Source organism: Arvicola amphibius, chromosome 3 (assembly GCF_903992535.2).
Source record: "Arvicola amphibius chromosome 3, mArvAmp1.2, whole genome shotgun sequence".
NCBI lineage: Eukaryota > Metazoa > Chordata > Mammalia > Rodentia > Cricetidae > Arvicola > Arvicola amphibius.
In genome coordinates this window covers 24,128,422-24,154,423 of record NC_052049.1, presented here as the reverse complement: position 1 = coordinate 24,154,423, position 26,002 = coordinate 24,128,422, and the positions used below count along the sequence as shown (strand labels likewise).

General features: G+C 38.0%; 1 protein-coding gene across 1 annotated transcript in view; it reads right to left on the bottom strand.

The window, feature by feature from the left end:
* Positions 1 to 26,002, bottom strand: part of Spef2 (sperm flagellar 2) — a 158,086-nt gene that overhangs the window by 115,834 nt on the left and 16,250 nt on the right. Inside the window, exons 3-9 of the mRNA XM_038321484.1 lie at positions 19,327 to 19,579; positions 17,049 to 17,219; positions 14,650 to 14,790; positions 13,180 to 13,244; positions 7,805 to 7,991; positions 4,244 to 4,432; positions 970 to 1,157 (exon numbers count right to left, since the gene is read on the bottom strand). Coding sequence (XP_038177412.1) covers positions 970 to 1,157; positions 4,244 to 4,432; positions 7,805 to 7,991; positions 13,180 to 13,244; positions 14,650 to 14,790; positions 17,049 to 17,219; positions 19,327 to 19,579 — 1,194 coding nt within the window. The remainder of the gene's footprint in view (positions 1 to 969; positions 1,158 to 4,243; positions 4,433 to 7,804; positions 7,992 to 13,179; positions 13,245 to 14,649; positions 14,791 to 17,048; positions 17,220 to 19,326; positions 19,580 to 26,002) is intronic.

Genomic DNA, 26,002 nt, shown 5'->3' with positions numbered 1-26,002 from the left:
TAATCATAACTTCAAAATGATCTCATTGCATGATTACATTTAATAAATAACTTTAGAAAGCAGACAAGCAGATAAAACCCTCTTTACACATAGGATTGATGGGATGCTTTTCATCTTCTCTGGTAATTCCGTGAATCATTGGCTCTTGTTCTTTTCATTGTGAGATCATAAGATTTCAACCTGTGAACTCTAGTTGTGTGCCAGCTAATGGATTACATGACCCTTGTGCTGTGGAATCATTTCAAGTTTTGTTCTGCTTTATCTTCTAGCAAGGCATCATAAATAATAGGCCTGTGAGTCTAGGTATTATAGTTTCCCAAGAGTCTTGACTGGGCACTATCTCCACTAGATGCAGTACACAAAGAATATACTTTTATCAAGGTAACTTGAGAAAACGCTCTGAATGCCATGGCAAGTTTGGTATTGTATAGACCTAGAATAGAAATGGAAATCACACAGCAGATTATGTTTCTCTCTTTTCTTTAGAACTAGGAAGGTGGGGACAATAAAGGAGTGACCTGCTGCCTAACTATGCTTCAATGCATTCCTTATTTGTAACGTCCTGCTCTAGATCTACGTTATTTAAATTTTCTACTTGAAATTGTTACCCTGGCTTTTCATTTTTTAAATATCTTGACTACTTTATTGTAAATATGTTGATTCTTTCCAGACAAAAGGTATTACAGAAACAATTTGATTATTAATAGTCTCTAAATAATTTCACCTTCCTGTAAAGGTGAAGGGTTTCACAAATGATAACAGTTGTCTTGGCAACTAGTTCAGACAGAACTTATGAATAAGGACATGGCCTTGCCCTAAATCATCCCAGAAAGTATTCATTGTCCTAGCCTCTGCCTCCCATTCTCCATTCATGAAATAATCTTTACCTATTGGTAGCGTCCACTTGGCAGTCTTACCATTCTCCTGTCTGCAGTGACTGCTGTGTTCATTTGGCAAAGTGATACTTACTTATCTGTCAGCATCCTGTAGTCTGCCACTTTAGTGCACAGATCGAGGATTTGATCCAATATTTCCGCACATATCCCATAGTGCTTCTCAAAGCGCGCTTGAGCTCTTTCCACAGCCATCTTCTCATGGGCTTCTTTTTCCCTCCTGGTTTGTTCTGTGAAATCAATCTTGGCTTGTTTGGCGAGAGCCTAAGAGGGCAAACATGAACTCTAAGTCACTACTATTATGCAATTATTCAGATGAAGATAATGTCACAATACAAAAGGTAATCTTTAAGTAGAACGAAACCCCTTTTACATCAGGGTTTAACTGATCAAGAATCAGTTTTCACTCCTTAACACACCACATGTGCTAAGCAAAGGCAGTGTCTGTTAAACTCCATGTTTAGCTCATCAGCAAAACAGACTTCGGAGGGAAGTGGTGTGGACGGGCAAAGATCACTGTCATAAGAATAAATTGGATCTTTGGCTTTCCTGAAGGTGTCTCAATTACATCATCTGCTAAGAGCCAAATGTCACAGAGAAACGGTTAGTCTGGGTCAGCTGGCCCTTACACATCTGGGACCAGGCTCCCCCTCACCAGGAACACATGCTTTGACGACTATACTTCACTTTTCAGTATTAGCTTACCGACTGACTAAATATGAGGTAATTAGACTTTAGTGCATTGAGATAACAGGCTTGACACATTAAAAGTGTGGTTAAGTCCTTGCTGCTTTAGTCTTTATAAATTTATAACATTCATTTGTAGAAACATGTATGTCCACAAAAAGCAGTTAAATATTTAAACACCTTATCACCACCTCTCCTTTATTTGTATGACGGCAATCATTTTGCTTAAATCATTCTTTACATAAAACACTGGCTAGCCAAGCTGAAAGCAACATAATGCTTCGTTGGAGAGATTCAAACGATCAAGTGCTGCCTTGGAGGAAACCTTACCAGCTGCTTCAGTAATCAGATCAGGTGCTGAGCTGACTCACTAATAGGTTCTAACTCCTGTGATTTAAGTCAGCCAGTAGAAAATAGCAATAAATGTGGGTTTCAGAGGAACTGCCTACAAATTCAAGCTCCAGTTTGTACACAGAATTCAAGGTCAAGTTATTTCAGCACTCCAGCAAATCGTTTATCCTTCTTCAGTCTCAATTTCCTCAAAGGAAGGATACTAATAATTTTAGTATAGGCAGAAAATTAACTGATCCATCTCGTCTGAGCGAGCAGTTCTTTTCACAACACTGCTGATAGGTGATAAGATTAATGTTAACAGATTGCTGTGGAAAATCAATCCTTTTTTTACTGTTATGTTCTTATTTCGCATATTTAATTTCACTGGCATGGATAACATTTAAGACCAATCCAGCATATTTGGTAGATTCAGGAATGACACTAGAAGTTTTCATTGCTGCTTTGTTTCAGAGGCCCTGTGCCCATGTAGAGCAAATACAAGTGAGACAAGGAGCTTTGTGTTATGTTCCTAGATATCAGGGAGAGCTCAGATGAGAAAGGAACTTGACATTGATGAGAATTTACAGCGACAATAACACTAAAATAGATGGTGGTGGTGGTTCTCCATAGGAACCAAAACATTGGAAAGAAATGACAGAATCTCCCTATCAGTAACGGAACAGCTTCCATTTGGGGCTGACATCTGACTCCCTCTTCCTCCTCCATGTTTTCCTTCCTTCCTTTCTCTCTCCCTCCTTTCCTGTCTTCCTCTCTCTCATCTTGGCTTCCTCCTTGTCTCACTTCTTTTCCAGTCACCTATTCTGTCTCCCTGGTCCACTTTTCCTCTGCCTTCCACTCTGTGCTAGATTCACCAACTCTCCTATCTCCACACATCAGTGTGTGTAGCATCCCTAAAAGAGGACAGAGGAAATATAAAAGAAGGCTGCAGATGTGATAATCCTTCATAGTGTTGAGCTTGGGCTATGGAGGCCTAAAGGAAGGCTCTGCTCTCAACAATTTATGTGACTGTCAAACTTTGGACTTCCCTTTCCCTATGTGTCAACCTTAGATCCACATACTATTCATGTGTATTTTTTGCAAGAATTATATTTGCATGTAATGAGCATGGTGCAAAGGCGATTTGAAGCAAATGCTCAAAATATTGCAATTTATTATTATTCATAACAGTAGGTGGCACTAAAATTTAAAATCAAGAGCTACAAAGTTTAGATGAAATGTGCTTTATCATGGAGCAGTGCAGAAGGAAGCAGCAAGCTGGTGAGCTGAGCACCAGCGCCTTCTTTACTGAAAGCCCCTCTCCACTGTCCAGACAGGATGTGTAACGACAGCAGTGTAAGCACCTGAAATGCTAAGCTCAGGAGCTCCAGGTCTCTGCCATCAAGTTTGACAAATTGATGAAATAAACTTGAGTTCCCCAATGGGAAATAGACAAAAGTCAAAGCAATGCATGGATAAAAAGTCTATTTTTGTTATGAGACGCCATACCCATAAAGTGCAAGAGAAATAGGATATAGTAAATTAGTAATAGATTCGATATTTTGATTTTCAAGTTTCCAAATAATACCACAGTAGCAAAGAACATACCCAGGAGACAGATCTTGGCTTCTGGGCAGTGTTCTCATTGACAATAAATTAGAGTATCTCCTGCCTCTCCACAGACAATTATAGTTTGGAGGAATGAACAGTACAATATAGGTTTCAGAAACACAAAAAGCAATGAATTGTTTATTTAAAACTAATTTTCTTACTGAAAAAAAAGCCTCTTAAAAGCTCTTTTTCTGTCTCAGCATAATCATTGACATTGTTCATAACAGTGTCCACACTAGTAACTCTCTCAAACTTTAAAGATGAGGACTTCCCTTGGGTATCTGAGGTAAAAACCACAATGATTCAAACATATGAACCTAGAGAGTCAGCCCTGGCCTGTGTCAACAACGTATTAGAAAAAAGTGGAGAAAGAGATGTATTTTGGATACTCAAGGAAAATACAGATGAAGCAAGTACTCCAAAATGACCACCAAGTTCAGAGCACACACCGTCAGTAACATGCAGGCCTTGAAGAATATTAAGACAGTTCTTGTAGCACTTCTCGAGGAATTATTTGGAATTAAAACTTCAAAAGCATGCAAAATGACTAGCAACAGCTAGAGACAAGTGACCATGGGACTGGTGGCAAGCTTGCGGTGCTTGGCATCAAGTCAGTGGGGGGGGAGGGGGACATGGGGGGGAGCAGTATGTGGGGGCTGCCTCCTCCCATGCCAGTTATAAGCTGATGGCGAAGTATGATTTTTAATGGAATTTTTATTTACCGCTTCTCGATCAAGAGCATCCTGGAAATCCTTAAGTCGTCTTTCTTCATATTGTTTCTCCCGGAAAATTCTATTTTGCCATAAAACTTCCTTTTCGTGCCGGACGTGCATGAGCTGAACGGCAATCCTGCGCTCCTGCTGGGACTGACGCATCAGCCGGTGAATTAACTGTTCTTCCCGATATGCCTCCTACAAACACCAGCACAGGGGCCAAAGATTTGTCAAAGGCAAGTCCAGATTATCCATTGGACTCAGAAGTCAGTGTGCAAATAATGTGTGAAAGGCATGACAGCCGTCTAAGTCAACTTCTGCCCTTTAGTTTAAATTTGAACACACACACAGATACACACATGCACATATGCACCCATGTATCCACACACACATGCCTACACATGAATGCACACACAAGAAAGAATTGCAATAGAGTCTATTTAACCAATGAAGTATAATACTAGATCTTGCTAGAAACATTATGGTATTGAAATTTACTACTGCTTCAAATAAGTTATTTGTTCCTTTAAAATCTAATGATTTAAAACAAATCATGCGAGCTTTCAAAGTTTTCTAAATAAGTAAAGTAATTCTCAACTAATAATTATATTTTCAGAAGTTTGGAAATTGAGTGTATGCACTTTAATATAATGACTCGATATAGATGACTTATGTAACTACAGAACGGCTGCTTTCCTAGGGTGGAAAGTCAAAATCTTAGGAGGGAAACTTAAACTCAATAAAAGATGAAGGCTGGAGATGAGGAAATGGCTGGTCACTCATAGTAGGCACCTCGGTAGTCAGTGGGAAGCAGAGAGTGGATGTGTTTCTGGCTGTGCTCAGGAGACTGGATGGGAAGTGAACAGTGGAGAAAGAATGAACTGTAAATCAGATTAGCTGTTGTGCCTTATCCGGATGTGCACTTAGTATGAGCAGTTCGACTTTGCAGAGTCCCCTGTCATACTAGGTGGTAATGAGGGACTTAGACAAAAAGCAACTCCTCAAGCAAGCAGGATTTCTTTGTCTAAATAGAGGTGTCATATGGAAGAAGGAAGTAATTGTAGTTCTCAGTGGGGACTTGAGAGCATACCAGTGTTTCCAATTTAATACCCAACCATCCAATGTTTCATAGAGAAACTCCTGGATCAATAATGACATTGTCTCTATGGATCTACAGCTATAGCATTATAGGAGGATCACTGCACATCTTTTCAGAAGCAAAATACAAGGAATGCCATACAGTGACTGCTGAAACAGGAATTCTAGGCTTACTTTAAATTTTGAAATTAAAGTTCAATAGAAAATGAATAAGACATTTTTTTCTGTTCATGAGATGTCTTAGATAAAGTCATGAACAACTTCACAACAGGTGTTCTATCGAGTTATTAAATTCTAAAAACAGCTCATCGTTAACCGTTCTTATCCCCTTATGATCCGTTACTAGAGAAGAGCAGAATGCCAAAAAAGACACACATTCTTCCCTTCATTTATTCATAGCTCTGCATTGTGACCTTAGATGAGCCAACAACAGTAAGAATCTCTTGTTCTACTCCTTAAATTTGGCATACGGTGTGACCATTTACTTGAACTGATAATCAAGACATTGGCCAGAAAAAAAAGCACAAAACACACAACAACAAAAACCAAAACAACAACCCCATTGAATACATGACCTGATCTACTAGTGAAGGAAAGACTGTAATAGCATGTACTTATCTCCCAAGCAGGACTCACCAGGTTTGCGGGGTAGGGTGAGGAGGGGCCAGTCAACACCAGTCAGCCACCAGCTAAGGCTTTAACAGCCCAGCCAAGAGGAGCCAAAGAGTGAAGCTGAGCCGAGGCCCTGGTACCCACTGAACTGTGGTCTAGTTTGGAATAGACAAACCACAGTTTCAAATGTATTTATTTAAATATGAAATTGCTTCATTGTTCTAAACGAATTCTGCAAGATTAGACTGTGTGTACAAAGCAAGATAATTTAGCTGTCAAAATGTACTCTGGTTAGCCAACCCTTATGAGGAACACCCTAGTCTGGTGAGTCAAGTTTGGAATAATACTGACATTAAACTGAGAAAAGGAGAGGGAGGTAATATTGTGGATGGCTGCATCAAGGCTTCAGTTTGAAGACCTATAAGGACCTTCATGTGACCAGGAAGACACCCCCAGCTAGTTCCTTGGGCAGATGAGGAGAGGGAGCCAGAAATGTCCAGATCCTATTGCCATACTCATGAATATCTTGCATATCACCATAGAACCTTCACCTGGCGTTGGATGGAGAAAATGACAGAGCCTCACATAGGAGCACCGGACTGAGCTCCCAAGGTCCTGATGAGGAGCAAAAGGAGGGAGATCATGAGCAAGGAAGTCAGGACTGTGAGAGGTGCGTTCACCCATTGAGACGGTGGGACAGAACTAACGGGAGACCACCAAGTCCAGTTGGAATGGGACTGATGGAACAGGGGACCAAACCGGACTCTCTGAATGTGGCTGACGGTGGAGGAGGACTGAGAAACCAAGGACAACGGCGATGGGCTTGGACTCTGTAGCATGGACGGGCTCACTATGAGCCTTGTCAGTTTGGTTGCTCACCTTCCTGGACTTAGGGGGATTTGAGAGGACCTTGGACTTAACATAGTGTAGGGAACCCTGATGGCTCTTTGGCCTGGAGAGGGAGGGAGTGGTGGTATGGGTGGAAGGGAAGGGAGGGAAGGGGGAGGAGGAGGGGAGGAGATGGAAATTTTTAATAAAAAAAAAAAAACAGAAAAAAAGTTAAATGGAAAAGATTTTGTTGCTCTTGTTCTATACGGAAGTAGTTCAAATTTCAGAAATAAATGGTTTACCAAAAGTTCAGTGAAATGTAAGATATTTTTCATATAAACTAAGATACATGACAGTTTCTGGTGAGGAAGGCAACAACCCTAGGACATAGATGTATTATTATTATCCTGTATTTGTAGTGAATAAATGAAAACAATGATTCACTTCTGTCTTAATAGTATTTATATATTTGAGCAGATCTCAAAGAATATGTAATCTAGAGTAGCCTCCATTTGATTACAGGCTTCCCACTTCCCCCAGGAGTTTTCTTGGATAACAATTAACCAGTTTTCCCTTGACTGCCATGAGGAAAGAGCCACTGTACTACTTATGAATAACTAAGTGCCCAAGGGTCTGTAGCCACTCATAAGGAGGGAGAATACTTTAAAAATTTGTAAGTAATGGGCTGGGGAGATGGCTCAGCGGTTAAGAGCACTGGCTGCTCTTCCAGAGGTCCTGAGTTCAATTCCCAGCAACCACATGGTAGCTCACAACCATCTGTACTGAGATCTGGTGCCCTCCTCTGGTGTGCGGGCATACATCAAGGCAGAATGTTGTATACATAATAAATAAATAAATCTTTAAAAAAGTTTGTAAGTAAGTGTTTTGCTCTTTTGATGTGAGGATCTACCTACGACATCTCCCTTAGAGTGGCAGACAACATGCTATAAAATACGTATTTGTATAAATGCAAGGCCACATATTCTCAAGTGCTCAGCACTTTTAGTGGAGAATGAACATGAACTGCCTTACCTCCTGTGCTTCATGGGCTATTAATTGGTCCATCAACAACCTCCGCCGCCTTTTCTCCCTTTGCTCACGTGCGAAAGCATCTTCTTCTAGGCGTTTCTGGATCTTTTTAATGTACTCATCATCGGAATAAGTGTTTAACAAATCGGTAGCTGTCTGGTCTGATGTTTCTAGAGAAGTCTTAGATGCGCTAAAGGTAACAAATTTTTGTTAGATTTTAACACTGCAATTACAGGCCCCTTAACTGTGATCATGGAAGACTTCTGGAGAAAACTCCTTTCAGTTTGTTGTTAATCTACTGATACAAGCACTGGATAAACGTTGAAGCCTGTAGCTTATTTGTAGATTCTATTATCTTTAGCTCAGTCTTTAGTTCTATCTCTCTAAGGTCCTTAACACAGCTTTTTTTTCTTAAGCCCATCTCTTCTTTTCCTAATTTTTAACTTTTCAGTCTAATTAGAGATTCTGGTTTCCCTCCTGCATCTGTCTATTGGCCTCTGGCTTCTCTTACTCTAAGTCAACAATAGGCAAACTGTAGATAATTTAAATGTCAAAGAAGACACCTCAATGACAATAGACTAGACATAATCAATGTTAGTTTATTGAGAATACAGTACCTGTATTGATGGCTCCACTCACTTTTACTCTGTTCTCACGTACAGCGGTGCAAGTTACTCTAAGTACTCCCAAATGTACTTATGACTTCTTAGGGCATTGGCCCAGCCTTTGTTAGGAACTTTAACAGTTCGAAGTTGACCCACTTATCATGACTCAGCATAGGTCTGATCTGGCATCAGCACAGGTCTTCCCAAAACATGAACACTTTAAGTTTATTGAAACAATTGGTTCCTTAGCATTACGTTTATAGTCATTTAAAAGTTATCATTAGGGAGCTGGGAGGACCTTGGACTCAACATAGTCTAGAGAAATCTGATGGCTCTTTGGCCTGGAGAGGGAGGGAGTGGGGGTATGGGTGGAGAGGAGGTGAGGGAAGGGGGAGGAGGAGGGGAGGAGATGGCAATGTTTAATAAAAATAAATAAATAAAAGGAAAAAAGTAAAAGAAACATCTTATGTGTATAGAAATTGAATCATCAATTCTCATCTGCTCACATCTTTAAAAAGCCATTAGAATGCCTCAGTATAGCTGCATAAGATATATGATAATGTTGCTTGACAAGGATAGGGAGTTCATATTATGAATCATCACTTTTTATGTTATCACTAACACAGAAAAAATAATTTATTTAGAAAACACAAGGGCATGTTACTAAAGAGTTTTACGACTAAAGAGTCATTCATTTTTATATAGGCAGAATTAATACTGCAAAAGTGTATTTAGTCTGAGATTAATACACATTTATTATGTAGGTCCTATCAGATTCTAGATCACGATTTGTAGATTTGCTGTTCAAAGCTAAATTGTGGATCCATAGGAAAAGTATTCTTTTCTCGCTCTTTGTACAAACTACTAAATTTCAAAACTATGCAGAGAATTACAGGCAGGTAAAAGACACTATGATTCTGATTATTTTACCCACAGGAGGTCCAGACGTCGTTGTATTTTTGTCCTGAGAGGAATTAGGATGAACTGTTTCAGAACCCAGTACACAGGTGGCCAGAGGCAGAGCTGACCTTTGCTTATTAAGAGGTAATACATTCAAAGACCATCATGGTGGCTCAGGTCTGTAATCTGTGTTTGGGAGCTAAAGGCAGGTGAATTTCTGTGAGCTCAAAGCTATCATGACTAACATAGTAAGTTACATGCCTCCAGGACTATATAGTGAGACCCCCACCTACAAAAATAAATAAAAATTGCCTTTGGGCCAGTTTCAAAAACATTTTTTTAAAGTTAGTACAATTAAATGTCTGTGGAAGTTATGTGATCATTCAGCACAATTCTTACCATTCTTTTTTCTAAACGTGCTGTTACAAAGATTCTGTGGGCGGTGGTGGTGCACGCCTTTAATCCCAGCACTCACTCAGGAGACAAAGGCAGGCCGTTCTCTGTGCGTTCGAGGTCAGCCTAGTCTACAAGAGCTAGTTCTGGTCCTGTTCCAAAGCTACAGAGAAACCCTGTCTCAAAAAACCAAACCAACCAAACAAACAAACAAACAAAGATTCTGTTCTAGATTAAGTATAGGTTATTTGCTCCCTCAATACTGTGTTTATGCTGTCAAAACTACCTAGTTCATGAGTTCTCAGTTATTCATCAATCTATCCATTCTTCCATCCACCCACTTATTCATCCATCAGCTCACGAGTTATTGAAGATTCCATATGCAAGGTAATGACAAGGAGCTGAAAATGTTGCATTTTCCAATTAAAACATTATACAATCCAAAAAGGCATTAAAATATTACACTGTATCTCATAAATATATATTAGTTAATCAAAAATTAAAATTATATGAAAGACTTAAAATTGCTGTCTATGCTAACTGAACCATTTAATTGATGCCTGTATACATCAAATTATCATACCATATGAATTTTTAAAGTTAAAATGATAAAAATAAATTTGTAAACATAAAAGAAAGATATATAGTAGTTTCATTAAAGATATATTTATTTGAAGACAGTGGTTATAATTTATTGATAGCTGAATGTTTACCAAACATTCATAGAGATTAATGGATTTTTACATAGGAATTATCAATATAGAAATTTTGTCAAATATTAATTTTGGGAATTATTTGGTATGTCAATCACACCAAATACCAAACTACAGCATCCAATAAAGTTCGGCTAAGTAAACAGATTACTGATAGCATTTATTAGTTGTTTAACACAAACAAAACACAACACCTAATGAAAGTCTACACGTGGGGGTGGGGCTGTCACAGGAACTCCACATTGCTAGCTGAAAGCTTTCCATTTTTCCGTAGAAGGAAAAGGGTGGGCTTTCAGCTTTGAGGTGACAGCCCTTGTCTCTGAAGGTCTTTTCAGGCATGGCCAGCAAAAGGCAAATGCTGAAACTGTTCTTGAGATACAAACGTGTGTGTGTGTGTGTGTGTGTGTGTGTGTAAAATAAAGAGATATTGGATACCAATTAGAGAGTTGGGGGGGCATGAGAGGAACTAGAGGCAGGGTACCTGGGAGGGGCTGGAAAAGGAGATGGAAAGGGGAAAGGTTGTAACACTATGATAATTTAAAAAACATATCACAAAAAAATTAACTTTTTTTGATTTTTCGAGACAGGGTTTCCCTGTAGTTTCTAGAGCCTGTTTTGGAACTAGCTCTTGTAGACCAGGCTGGCCTTGAACTCATAGATCCGCCTGCCTCTGCCTCCCTAGTGCTGGGATTAAAGGCGTGCGCCACCACTGCCCGGCAAAAAAAAATTAACTTTTTTACAACAAAGTTAGGATGGCGTTTCTAAATGATTCCATAACATCCTCAACTGAAATTTCAAAAATGATTTTAAAAAGTAGTTTTTCATAAAAAGGCTTTTAAAAAGCCTATTGTCCTACAACTTTGATTTTCTTTCTCACTTCGCTTTAGACCAACGCTTCCCAGTCATTTTCTTTTTGCGGCTCTCAGAGGAGATATTTGGGCAGCACCTTACCAGAGGCTTCTTTCCAGGTGAGGCTGCTCTGAGCTACAGAGAACTGACTCCCTGATGGCTCTCCAGCTGTGTTGGGTCCTGCACTGCCGCTCTGAGAAGGGGGACTCTTTGTGCTATGCCCACTTCCAAGTCTCCTTGGAAATTTCTAGCAGGATTAAATGGAATCTTCCAGGAAACACACACACACAGACACACAGACACACACACACCACAAACAAAACAGAAAGGAATTGAAAGAATAGCCTGGACAAAGTACCTCCCATGCTTACAGATCAAAAGAATCTGTAATATGAAAGTGTTTACATTACATTATCAAAAGCAATGTATAGATTCTGGAGTTTCACCACGTAAATTCTTTATAGAACTAGGAAAGATTATGAAGTTCATGAAGACTCTAGATATTGCAAGCAATCTGAGCAAAAAGAGAAATTCTGACAATATTTTAATACCTGATCTCAAATTATAAGACAGAGATGTGGCAACAAATCCACTATAGTAACAGTGCAAAAATCAACAAGTCCAGCAGTGGAACAGAATACAATATCCAAAAATGAATGCAGGCAGCTGCAGCCACTTGGGTTTTGACAAATGTACCAAACTTGCATGGGGGAAAGATGGCTCCTCTGCAAAAAATTGCTGGGTGACCTAAACATCCACATGCAAAGAGTAACCTCTTTCCCTTTCTCTTGCTTACTTAAAAGTCAATTAAAAATGGCTCAAAGACTGTAATGTAAGACTTGAAGGTTTGAAACTACACAGACACAAACTCATTGTAGAGGACTCAGTAGTACAGAAAACAGTAGTAAGCACTGATAAATGGGTTTGAATGAAATCTGAAAGCTTCCATACGGCAAGAGATACAAGAAACCATGAAGAGACAAAGGCAGAACGGCAATCTTCCTTGTCACCTATGTACTTTGGATTCTGGTTTTAGGGACAGAAGTCATGTTAATAAAGGGCATGGGGATCAAGGCAGAGCATCAGAAAATTGTACAGAAAGTAGGATAAAGGAAAATAAGTATATTTTCCATTTTCTTGATTTTCTTTCCATATCTGACCTTCCTACTGTTTCTTTCCTGGCTTTCCATTCTTCATTGGACTCTGTAATTCCCTCAGAAACATTAAGACAGAACTGAAGCATGTTGTTTAATTGTGTATTTTCCTTTAACAAAGAATTCTTTCACATTTCCTAAGATGTAAATGTATAGAGCTTAGATAGTTTCCATTTTTAAAGACAAAAAAATCCCTACACTGCTCCTACAGGAGTTTATTACATTACAGCCTCTCATGGGTTATTTTCAATAAACCACAATAAGAAATAAAAGGATATGAGATAAGTTTATATTTAGGCAAACGGAGCTATTAATGGGTCATAATTTATAGAAGAAAACACATAAAATTGCATAACATTTGGTGAAAACCTCATTCAACAATACTTTATTGCTGCACTCTGCGATAAACACGGGGTGTGGCATGAACAAAATTAAACTGGAACCCAGCTGTGGCTTTCCTATGGCACATTTAAATCAACCTAACAATTTCAGTAAATGTCTCAAAATGAATGTGACCGCAGAAAAATAAACACAACATGGAAAAGTAAATTGACTTTACATTCCTTAATATCCATTTTCCCAGCCTAGATCAAAATTCTTAGTGAGGAAATAACCTGAATTTTAAGTCATGTTATCTTCTCTTCCTTCATGTAGTCTTTTAATAAACCTTCTTCAAAGCTTCAGCAACTTTGCAACATAAACTATTTGCAAATACTCAAAGTTATTCACAGCACATTTTTGTGATATAAAACATTATAACCTACCTTTCTTTGGCTTGGAGATCTTTTTTTATTAGTGCTTCGAATTTCTTGATCTCATTGGCCACATCCTTTAAAGAAAATTCACCATTAGTTCCCTGTCTTTAAAAGCCATTGAGAAACTTCATGTTCAACCAGTTTTAAATGGTAACACACAGTTCTAATTCAAAATAATTAAGAACAAGATGAGAAAAAATGCCTTTGGGAATACTTTTTATAGTTCTTATTCATTCTTTTAGATGAGGCTAACCTAAATCAATATAGAAATTGTCTAACCTTAATCACTTAATTCATGATTCTATCTCTCTCTTTTTAAAATTGTATGTGCATGTGCATGAATGTGATGTGTGTGTGTGTGAGGGTGTGTGTGTGTGTGTCTGTCTGTGTGTGTGTCTGTGTACAGTCTACTGCCCCTGTGGAGGTGAGAGAACAGCCTCCAGTTTTAGTCTTTACCCCCAATTTTGTTTTAGATAGCATCTCTTGCTCACTGCTGGAAATCCTCCTGTCTCAGACCCCATCTCACAACAGGGGACTAGGATTACAGGCACAAGCTAACGCGTGTGCTTGTGCAGCAGGTAGTTGAGCTGCTGAGCCATCTCCCCGGAAGAATCTCATTTTCATAGTGCACCAAAGGTAGTGAATAAAGGTGAAGTTTAAGTGTAAATAGTTTTTGTGAGTGTTTGTGTTAGATGTTTATTGTCCGTGCAACCTTGCTAACTCTATAAACTTTTCTTAAATATTTCAGCTCACCAAAAAAAAAAATATTTCAGCTCATGTTTATGTACTATAAATCTGTATTAAAAACTTTCATCAACTCAGGTAAATTTGGTTTTTAATAGTAAAAATGGATCCAGAAAAATATGTGGATAATATACCTAAAATTCAAGTATAAGATATTTTGTTAGAATTTTTAAAATAATACATAGACTAATATAAAATATAACAGGTTTGTGGATGAGAGAGCAAGGCCAATATCTTCTTCACCAGCACCCATGTACTACAATAAAATATGTCAGCATTCAGGTATTACTTTTCCGTGACATAACTAGATTTTAGCCTATTGAAATGTTGACACTCAGTGTGGTCTAGTAAAATATTTCCAGTGCAGTCACTTTAGTTTAAAATGTGTTACACCACCAACAACTGAATTAACCTTTCATAACAAATTACATTACCTGGTAAAGAGGAATGGTGTGTTCACAACTGCATCATACTAGACTCCCTATGAACTCGAGAGTCCAAGCAGATATTCCTACATTGGGAGTTTGATCTCCCTGGCCTAAAATTACATCCTGTTACTGAACAAACAATAGTAAAATGAATTGAATATGTACAAACTGGGGGAATTTTGGATAAGAACAGGGAAGATCAAGGATATTTTGAAAAGAAAATAAGAACTTTTAGAAGGTTTCTGCACATTAAAAAGAAAACCATTGTTATGTAAGAGAAAAGACACCAGCAAATGATACAACGTACCTCTGCCTCCTTTTTCTTCTTCATCAGTTTTTGAGCCTCTAGTGCTTTCAAAGTACGATTTGGTTCAGGCTTAGGGATCTGAATAATGGCTGCTTGGATTTTGGCCATTATCTCATTCTGTCGTCTTCTATTCAAACGTTGCTGAGTATGGCATACATATGAATTTATTTATTCAGCTTGTCAAAATAATAGTTATGTAATATGTGTTCAGATATACATACACATAAAATATCTGTTGACAATTGCAGAACTTAGCAATTGACAAAGGCACAATGTGTCACAATTCCATAATGCCAACATCAACATTATTTACAATGAAAACTACGCTGCTAAACCCCAACAATGAAATACTAAAATTATGACTAAATGATGTATGTATTGTTCTTATGTGTGTTGGTACAAGAATAGTCAGGGCCTCTAAATATAGAGAAGATTATAATTCTTTCCCAGTGCCACCTTCATGAGCAGCCCAATCATGAGAAGAAGATATTCTTACTCTCATGAAGCCACCCTGGATTCTATACACCCATTAGTTGCCAATAGAAAAAACAGCTTCCCCAAACCCATCCACCTACACATGAGTTCGGGGGCAACCTCAACTACTGGCCTGACATTAAAATATAAAGCATCATTGGATAATTTCTTAAGAAGACAGGTAATAATTATTTTAAGGACAATATAAACAGAATGATGTAATTGAGAGAAAAATCTCTAAAATATGATAAAGTAAAACTAAATATCTTATAAAAACAATAACATAAAAATTTATGTCTTTACTACTAAGGCATTACATTGTAGAACTAAATTCACTAATTTCTACAACCAAAGATAAGGGAATTTAATTTACCACTAAATTAAATTCAGAAATTATAATTTTTGTGCTTTTATTTCACTTTCTAAAAAATGTGACTTTTTTCAAATTTAATTGTCATATGTTTATTTCTTTTTTAAAGAAAACCAGGAAAGTCCAGGCTTCATCTTTTTTTTACTGATTTCTATTGAGCTCTATATTTTTCTCTGCTCCCCTCCCGGCCTCCCCCCTCCTCTCTCAAGGTCCCAATGCTCCTAATTTACTTAGGAGATCTTGTCTTTTTCTACTACTCGTGTAGATTAGATCTATGTATGTCTCTCTTAGGGTCCTCATTGTTGTCCAGGTTCTCTGGGATTGTGATTTGTGGATAAGGAAAATGTGGTACATTTACACAATGAAGTACTACAGAGTAGGAAAAAAATAACAACATCTTGAATTTTGCAGGCAAATGGATGGAGCTAGAAAACATCATTTTGAGTGAGGTAACCTAGACCCAGAAAGACAGTTATCACATGTACTCACTCACAAGTGGTTTATAAACATAAAGCAAAGAAAACCAGGCTTTGTCTTTTGTCTTATTTACTTCCTATGGTCATGTTTCTCATTCTCTCTTCTGCAGTATCCCACACTTCTTAGCTTTTCTTTATTTGGAGATTTTCTTCATTAGACTTGACTTTTAAAACCTGGACTGCCTGGTTCAATGCCAATGAAGGCCCAGAACTTGACCTCAACTTAAACTCTGGATTTAGAGTGTCCAATCGCTACCATGAGAGAGCATTAAAAGAATGATCCTGCCCTCTGGCAAGTAACAGAAGGCTTTCTGTAAGTTTGCCTCTTGAATGTTTCCCTCCTTCCTCACAAGAAGCTGCCTATACTTAGGCTATATTAATTTCTTATCATCTTAATCAATTTAAAAAGCAAGTTTCCAAAGAAATAAGAAGAACCATAACTCTATTGCCTGTATTTTACACATTCCAAATATCCAGCCACTTGAAATCTTTTAAAAGTCTTTAATGATTTTTGTTCTCCTGTGTCTTTAAAGACACAGATCATTAAAGATTTTTCAAAGAGGTTTGAGAAGCAGTGCTGAGTTGCACAAAGTAGTTGTCAAGGACAAGATAGCTGGAAAGGGAAGGAAGCAGAGAAGTAACCCATCTAAAAGAAATGGAGCAGGATATCGAGACTGGGGGAATTGCAGAAAAGTGGACAGAGAGAGCCATGGGTAATTATACACTCTCTCTTCCACAGGAACACGGTGATAGAGGTCCTTTGGCCAGTGCTGTAGCTAGTAGCCAATCATTTCCCAAAAGAGCTGAGGCACAGATTTCATCCAGTGAAAGAAATGGATTTTCCCTGATAGGCAGTTAATAGTTCTTAGCCACCAGTGCAGGTGAACGTGAGTATACAGATGGAGAGAAGAAAACACGAGGAGAGGAGAGATATAGTAAGGCGAAGCAAAGCCATGCATCACAACATGCAATCTATCTACACAGCTGCTTATGCAATGTGTACTTATTACAGGCAGAATTAAATCACCAATAATAGACTAGGTATTAATGAATTTCTAGAAAAAAATGTTCTATAGAACCTTTTCGATATTAAAGTGTCTTTGCTCTTCCTCAAGTTTTTGAAATTTTTCAAACTTCTCAAAATGTATTCGGGCAAGATCTTCTTTCATTTGTTTACATTTTTCTTGAAACCTGCATGTAACCCGCATCAGATTGAAATCAGTTTGGCGTGGTATCAGGTTTTTAAGTCTCTAAATGAAGAAAGCATTTCAAAGGTTTCTGTTACTGGAGAATAGAAGGTGGACTGGCATTGCAATCACAGGTAAGCTTTTGCATCAAAAATAAATTTTATATACATCATCATAGCTAAAATAAACTAAAAGTATGTTATTCATGTTAATCACTAAAATCTTTAATTGTATATGGACAACAAAACAATATTTATATCCTCTCATAAAATAGTGTCATATATATTTACATTTTTGACTGCTCTTAATTTCTTCTTCTTCCCTTTATCAAAAGACCTCTTTACTTTTAATTCCCAGACAACATCCAGTCCTTTCCCAGAATTTTTCCCTAAAATAAGAATTGTCTCAATTTCTATGAAAATATTTCATGCTTCCTTTGAACTTCTATTTCCAAAGCTATTGCTTTTATTTTCCTATTTCCTTTGCCTCCATGTTTCCTGAGAAGATCATCTGTCCTCCCTTCTCCCTCATCTTGAAGTTACTTGCTGTCATTCCCACTCTACAGACACATTTTCCTCTTGCTGGCATGCAAACATGAAGCAGGTTGGGGCTTTCCCAGTGTTACTCGCTTGCAAGCGATTGACCTGAAATGGAACCTCAATAAATAGCTACCTAATAGGTGATCTTCCTTAAGCTGCACAAAGTGCAGTGTCGCGGCAGGCAGAAATAGCCATTCTTGTTTACACAGCTGGGAAAACTAAGTCAGAAGTTCCTCAGTGGCTGAATTGAGTTTACCAAGCTTGTCCATGAAGAAGAATTCAGCACTGAGTTACTTAGCTTTATGCCTGATCTAGTACCTGGCCTGCCCATGGGAATCTCAGTGTACTTTGCTGCCAGATTAATGATATCAAATTAAAGCAGAACAATTTGAAAATGGAGGTAGCGCTCACATCTGTTATACCATTGTTACTTTGAAATTTAAAATTTAAAGTTTGCCAATTTCCATTTAGGCCTCAGTGTGAATGCAGTCCTGACTATTAATCCAGAAGCCCGGAAAATTTATCTTGCACTTGACTTTCCTCAAGACAAACAAACAAAAACAAACAAACAAAAATACCAAAAAAAAACAAAAGCAGCAACAACAAAAACCCTCAAAAGAACTAGAGAGACTTGCCAACTAAAAAGGGCTAAAATTTCATCAAAAAGCATTTTCTGAATACTTAAAATGATCAAATATTTTACTAGGCATTTTCCTTGAATTTGAGGTACCCAAACTTTAAGATCACATGACAAACCGATAAGGAATAGATAGCCAGCATAGGCACCAAGAGGTTATCACATGTGCCCTAACTTTCAAAAAAGAAAAATCCATGTGAGCTGGGTTAAGAGCAGGGAAGGGAAAGGATGATGGAAAGGAGGAGAGGTGGGATTGGGGTGCTTGGGTGGAAGAAAAGGCTGAGTGGTCTGGACATGTTCAAGGACATCTATTGGATGAACCTGTGCTGAGGAATACAGAGAAGTAATGCTGAGACTCTTAGTGAATGACTGCAAAGTTCATTTTCAGATGGAGCTACAATATAAATATTGTATAAAACAGAATAAGTCCGTGTCAAAGAATTCCATTATCTCACAGAAAGCCTGATGCTTAGGAGACAGGCTAGCAGGTGACTCCATGGCCCCTAAACAAATCTGAGCCAACAAAATAGCAGGAGACGTGGAGGGGAAAGGAGTGTAAATAGAAAGTACTGGTTGGTATGTGTGCATATTTATCAGATAGGTATATAGTGTATATATATATGTGTGTGTATATATTTACATATAATATTATATAATATATGCATGTAATAACTATTAAAAGGAAAATATGCATTTAGAAGAGAGGAAAGGGGAAGGGAAATGATGTAATTATATTACAGTCTCAAACTGGAAAGAGAAAAAGTACTGGGAAATAGGAACAGACTAGGATACTAAGTTCTGTAGTGTGGATAGGAAGCAGAGAGACAGAAAGGGTAGATAAACAAATGACAAACATTAGCATAAAATAATACCCAGAATGGCCAATGATACGAGTAGCTTCAGTGGCGTTTCCCCAGAACCACAATCTCCCAGCCAGTTTGCTGCACCACCTTGTCCCTTGGAGAAAGTCTATTAGGTCTCTCTATGTACCCACCTCTCGAAAAGCCTCACTTTTCAGTGCTTGAATCCGTAGGTTTGTCTGGGGTTGCATGGTTTGAATTTCTAATCCAGTCAGCCCAGTTTTCTTCTTTTTCTGAAGAGCAATGTACAATTGATAGAGAAGTTTTGTGGCTGCTCCTGGCTTCTCTGTGATGATACTTTGGGCCACATTCTGATCAAACTGCACACCCAGCAAGTGGAGGGTTGGCTCCAAGCGGGAGAAATTGTTAAGTTTGGCAGTGGAACCCCTAAATGTGATAAGTTCATAGTATACATTAACACTGAATTTAAAACAAACACCAAGTCTCAGAAGGACTGTTTAGACAGAACCCTGAATTACCCCACCACACTTAAATGACAGTGGCGAGAACACACGGGGATGTCTTCCATTGGCCATGTTTCTCTGAATTTTATTTTTCTTGTAGCAGCTAAAATTCATTAATTGTATATGTTTCATGCTATAAATTTACAATAAAATATTGTATGGGAAGTAAGTACAAAAGCTGACAACCAGCCAGGCGGTGGTGGCAAACGCCTTTAATCCCAGCACTTGGGAGGCAGAGGCAGGCAGATCTCTGAGTTCGAGGCCAGCCTGGTCTACAAGAGCTAGTTCCAGGACAGGCTCTAGAAACTACAGGGAAACCCTGTCTCCAAAAAACCCCAAAACCAAAAAACAGACAACCAAATATATTCTTCTAAGTGGATAAAAAGACTACAGTTTTGATAATTATATTTTATCATAAAGGCAAAATTAAAATACAAATGCCCATTGCATTAAGTTATCATTTATTATTGATAAAATCTTTTATTAGTCCTAAATTTTATAATGACAAACCTACCAATGACCCTCTCGGACACTGTCTATAATATTTTAGTAAATGATATTAGCTATGGGATCCATCATGTTAGCCTCTAGTATGTGCTTTGTAGTAATTCTTTGAAGTGAAAAGGATGCTATAATTATATTTATTTTTAATTATATATAATATGAAATTATATTTATTTTTAATGATTTAATTTCAACATTGCCTCAGACTTTAAGAAACCAATGATTTCATTTTATTCCCCCCAATTAACATTTTATTAAAGTAACCACGGGTACTAAGGGTATATCTATTTATTAAGTTTAGTTCATTTCAAAGATTTTTTTTGACATATATAGGGCTAGATAGATAACTTAAGATCACTTGCTGCACTTCCAGAGGATACAGGTTTGATTCCCTGCACTCATATATCAGCTCACAGGCATCTTTAATTCCAGTTTCAGGGGAACCATTGCCATATTCTGGCTTCCATAGGCACTACACATCAATGTGTTGCACATACATTTATGCAGAAAAAAAACATATAAGAAAAATAATTAGCTTTAAAAAATTAGTCAAAGTGTTAAAAATGAACAAGATATGCCAATAGTTAAAAAGAGGTATATTTAAATAAAAAGCAATAAAAATTGAGATGCTGCTTCAGACGTCTCAAATGGTTTGCAGCTGTTGGTGATTAGTGAATCTGATGGTGGCTGGGAGAGGTATCCAGTGCATCTTAACAGCTGTGACTCTATCATCAAACCAGATACACACATCAGTTCTAGCCTTTGGCCTGATTTCTTCTTATCTCAGCTTCCAACATTCAAATTTGTTCTTTAATACAAAAAGAAGTCCGAATATACTTGGATGTAAATCAAAGATCATACCAAAAGTTATTGCTCAGAATCAAGAGTTGCCATATCTCTGAGTGATTGTGTAGTCTCATGTACCTTACCCACCAGACATATCCAGAAGGATAGGGCCTGAGAATTATCTATCCAACTTAGGTCCGTGTTGTATGATGGACTGCAATATTTAGAGACATTATAATGCAGAAGGGAGACTACAAAAGCAATCATGAATTGTTTCCATTTTTTTAAAGCTCATCCCTACAGTCAGAAGAACTGACCCCTCTTCTCACTTGTCTTACATAGCTTCCTGAATACAGTGTTTGCCTGTGAATGTTAAACCTAGCGTACTGTTTGGTTTTTAGATGGTGTTAGTGAACTAGTCCAACTACCCTAAAGATAATTCTCCCTGAAAGAATTAGTGAATATTCTAAATTCCCAATCAGTCAAATTTGAGGATCACAACTTGAAGGAGTATAGGGAATCTGTGATTGTTAAGGCATCTGCACAGCCAGCATAGTAGGATAATTGGCTCTTGTTTTTGAATATGAAAAGCAGCTGGGACATCTTTGCTCTAGAGAAAAGGTGTATGATGTAAATGATGACCTCTGAGGGAATAAGGAAGGTACACTGGGAAAAGTTTCCTTGCCCTCTGCTGATAGTCTTTGTTTGCTAAGGGACTTGGGTCTCTTCTGCTGCTTGCCACCAGGTAACATACAGACTCCTCTCAACATGAGAAGAGCTGCCCTCCAAAAGATGGTTCCTTATTCACAATTTGTTTTCCTTTTAACTAATCTGCTCTGACAAAACTAAGATGGTTTTAAAGTAAAGAATCCTCCCAGAGTTAGACAAGTTCTACTTGGAATTAAGTCATTTCTAAGACATGTAACTTCATGCTTTTGGCAGCATATAATTTATAGTTTTTATTCAGACAGGAATAAAGACATGTCCACAGGCCAATCTTATGGAGGCAATTCTTCAAGTTCTCCCTTCCCAAGCAACTCTATTTTTTGTCAAGTTGACAAAAAAAAAAAACTAACCAAAACAAGAAGCTAACATGTGTTAGGTCATTTTGCAATAATTTTGGACACCTGGCTTTGGCAGTTACTCTAATAAGAACTGATATAAATAAATAATCATAACTGAACATAAGGAAAGGTATCACCAAGTATCACTGGAACAGAGAGAAGACAAAGGGTGAAATCTGCCAGCAGAATTAAGAGGTTTAAAGAATGGTGGACTTTAGTTGGCTTTTAAGAATGTATTAGGGTTTTTCATGGAAAATAAGTGAGAGAATAAAAATATGCAAAGATACATGTCTGGGTTTGAATGAGAATGGCTTCCATAGGCAAATATATTTGAATGCTTGATCTTCAGTTGGTAGAACTGTTTAGATTCGTACAGTGGTTTGAAAGAAAATGGCCCCCAAAGGTAGTGACACTATTGGGACCTATGGCTTTGATGGAGTAGGTATAGCTTTGTTGGAGGAAATGTATCACTATGGAGGCAGACTTTGAGGTCTCATATATGTGCAAACGTTGCTCAGTGTGATACTCAGACCATTTCCTCTTGCCTGCAAGATGCAGGACTTCTCCAGCCTGTCTGCCTGTATGCCACTATGTCCCACCATGATGATAATAGATTGAACCTCTGAACTGTAAGTGCGCCATCTCAATTAAATGTTTTCCTTAGCTCTCCATCCCTCTTTCTCTTTCTCCTCTCTGTGCCTCATGCCTGATAAAGATGTAAGGTCTCATTATTGATCCAGTGCCACGCCTGCCTGCCTGATGTCATGCTCTCTGTCAAATCATAATGATCATTTACTCTAATTCTTTTGAACTTTGAAACCTAGCAAATTCCTTTCTAAGTTGCCTTGGTCTTGATGTCTCTTTACAGTAATAGAAAAGTACCAAAAACAATACATAATGAAATGAAAAACATGGTATAAATGTAGACAGATTTCAGGAAGAACTCCATCAGTGGGTAATATTCTTGAAATGTATACCCTCTAAGAATTTACCTGGAGACTTAGACATTAATTAATCCCCCCCCACCAAAAAAAAACCCTGAAATTTTACTAAACTTGAAGTTGGGCTTGTTAGGTCATTAATATACGGAGAAAATTAACGGGGCATCCTTAACATGAAGGGTTTTGAATATACAATGTTTAAAACACAAAGAAACTGAAACCAAGGAAAACAGTACAAAAACATGTAACTGTGCAATATGAGTTTCTAAAGTACATAAAATGATAAACAGAAGTATTGGAAATGTTGCTACACACAGGTAATCACAGAACAGCCTATGAGTTTGAGACTATTTGATGGCACAGAAAAGCAAAGGAGAGTGTGAACACTCATTACCTACCCAGTATTCTTTTGCCAGGGAGGCTGATCTAGCTGGAAAGGTGGTAGGAAAAGGAACATGGGAATAGAAGGTCAGGCAGAGGAAGCTGCTAAGAAAAACTGTGTAAAATGTGCACCACACGCCATGAGGAAAAGGGACATGGCAGAGCATGTTTTTGTTTGTTTTGTTTCAATTTTATGGATTGAAATATTCCTATGTCCTAGAAGGAGTTATTTAAGAATACATCCACAAAATATTTCCACTGTTGTTATATTGACACAACATTTATAGGGGTAACAAACCACTACTTTTTTTATTGGTTTTTAAGGACTGCTTCATGAGATAGCATCCATAATTGACACTGTTAATGAGGGCAAGAACCTGAGACTAGTTAGATCATGAGCCCTGGGGAAACTTACTACTATTATCCTGTTAAATGAATACAGCAACAAAATGACTCCCAATGACTTATTGCTATACCCGTAGACTGGTGTATCACTTAACCCTCATCAGAGAAGGTTTTTTTTTTTCTTTCATTAAATAGTAATTCCTACAGAGACCTACAAATGAACAATGGGAAGAGTGAAAGACTTTGAAGCACTCCGCCCAAATTGTGTTTATCATAACCCTTTATTAATTAATGCTCATGGGTCTATGTTGAACATTATGCAGAAAGAGTGGAAGAGCCAGATATTATAGACAGATATTCAAGAAAACCATGTTTCCAAGACATATTTTTGCAGGTTTATATATGAACTCACAGAGACTGGCAAAAGCACGACCTTCACAAGGTCAGACAAGACATGGAGAAAGGGAAGTGGGCGCAGGGTCCCACTTTAACAAGAAGCTTGAAAGGTGCCGAGAGAGCTTCAATAAGTTTGCTTCAATGGAGGGACACTGGCATATCACACCAGGTCAGGCCTCATGTTCAGAAGTAGTTGACTAAGACAAAATGGACGCTATGTTTTCTAGTATGTGCTTTTTTTTTTTTTTATTGTTTTGAAGAAAGAGAGAACATGAAGTGGGACTGGTGTGCAGGATATGGGAGAAGTTGGGTGGGGGAAGAATACAATCAAAATATATTATATAATGTTTTTAAAAATTAAAAAAAAAACATGGTGCTTGATCCCTAGCAGAACAGATTATTTCTGTCATTTTACCTCATTCTTATTACCGCCCCTTTCCTTCTAATTCCAAGGCAGTCTCCAAATACTGTAGCGGTAGCTACAAAATCCAGCAGTCATCAGAGAAGGCAAACAGATGTGAAGCTCTCAACAGAGATTCTTTGTTTCAAGGACTGCCACTATTTGACCTGTCTGATAGTGCTGTGTGTGTGTGTGTGTGTGTGTGTGTGTGTGTGTTTGTAATTATTTGATGTACCATAATGCTTATTCATTGGTTAAGCCATATTCTAAGAATATGGATACAGAGTAATTAGTGACACACGTGCAAGATTGCAGGTGCCTGGCACGGAGCTATCAGCTCTGCCAAACACGAGTTTTCTCACAACTGGAAAGATCTGAGAACATGTTCTGTGTTGAGTCTGAAGCTGTTGTAGTTCCTCAGCAATGCTCTACCATGCAACATACAAACGTGCGAGAGGATATGTTCCTGGGAAAGACTCGAGGGACTCAGATCATCTCATGTCTTTCACCTGGTTAAGGAGTTATCACAGGAAGCAATGAGTAAGGCAGAACTGGAAATTTCCTAAGCAAAACAGGTTTCAAGGCTCTCACAAATCACTCAGCAAAGGCTGACTGTTCAAAATGTGTATTGGCTGATTAATAAGTTAACAAGAACTTGACATAATACAGCCTTAATAGAGGCTTAACGGAATTTGTCCTAAAAAGTCATTAAGGAAACAAAAATCAGCTGAAATTATGTTCACGGTAGATAGGAACAACAGCAAAAATGTGGAAATCTGAGTTAGTAATTGGTACTTAGAATGAGATATTCCCCCACAAGTCTTGGGTATTTGAATACTTTGTCTTTAGTTGGTGGCTCTTTGCAGGGGGATTAAGAGGTGTGGGCACTGGGATCCAGGTTTAAGGTTTCAAAAGACTTACTGCAGTAATGAGTTAGGTCTCCCAGCTCCTTGCTTGTGGGTCAAGAGCGAGCATGCAGCTGCTACTCCAGCACCAGCTTGCCTGCCTGCCTGCTGCGTGCTCCCCACTGTGGTAGTGACGGACTCTTATCCTTCCTGAACTAGAAGCCTAAAATAAACTCACCCTTTCAAAAGTTTCCTTGGCCTTGGTGCCTTTTCATATCAATAGGTAAGTCGCTAAGGAAGTACAGCATATTATTTCCTATGACCAATGCCCAATACTTATCACACATGCAGATAAACAAGAAAGTATGGACCACATAAAATAAAAAGACCCAGTAGAAGCTCTCTGACAAAGCCTATATAAAGACATTAAAATGAATATTAAAATATTTTTACAAGCTAAAAAATGATTTTTGAATTAGAATAAAGAATAAGGGAAAACTCTCAACAATAAAGAAATAAGAATTATAAAAAAAAGAACCAAATAGAATTTCAGAGTATAGGGTTACTACTGGAAGATGGCCCAGCTAGTGTCGTTAGCAGAGACCAAGACTCAGGATTGAAACACTCATCACAAGAGTTCAACCACAGGTTTAAGTGGCAAGAGTAAAATATAAAAAAAAAAAA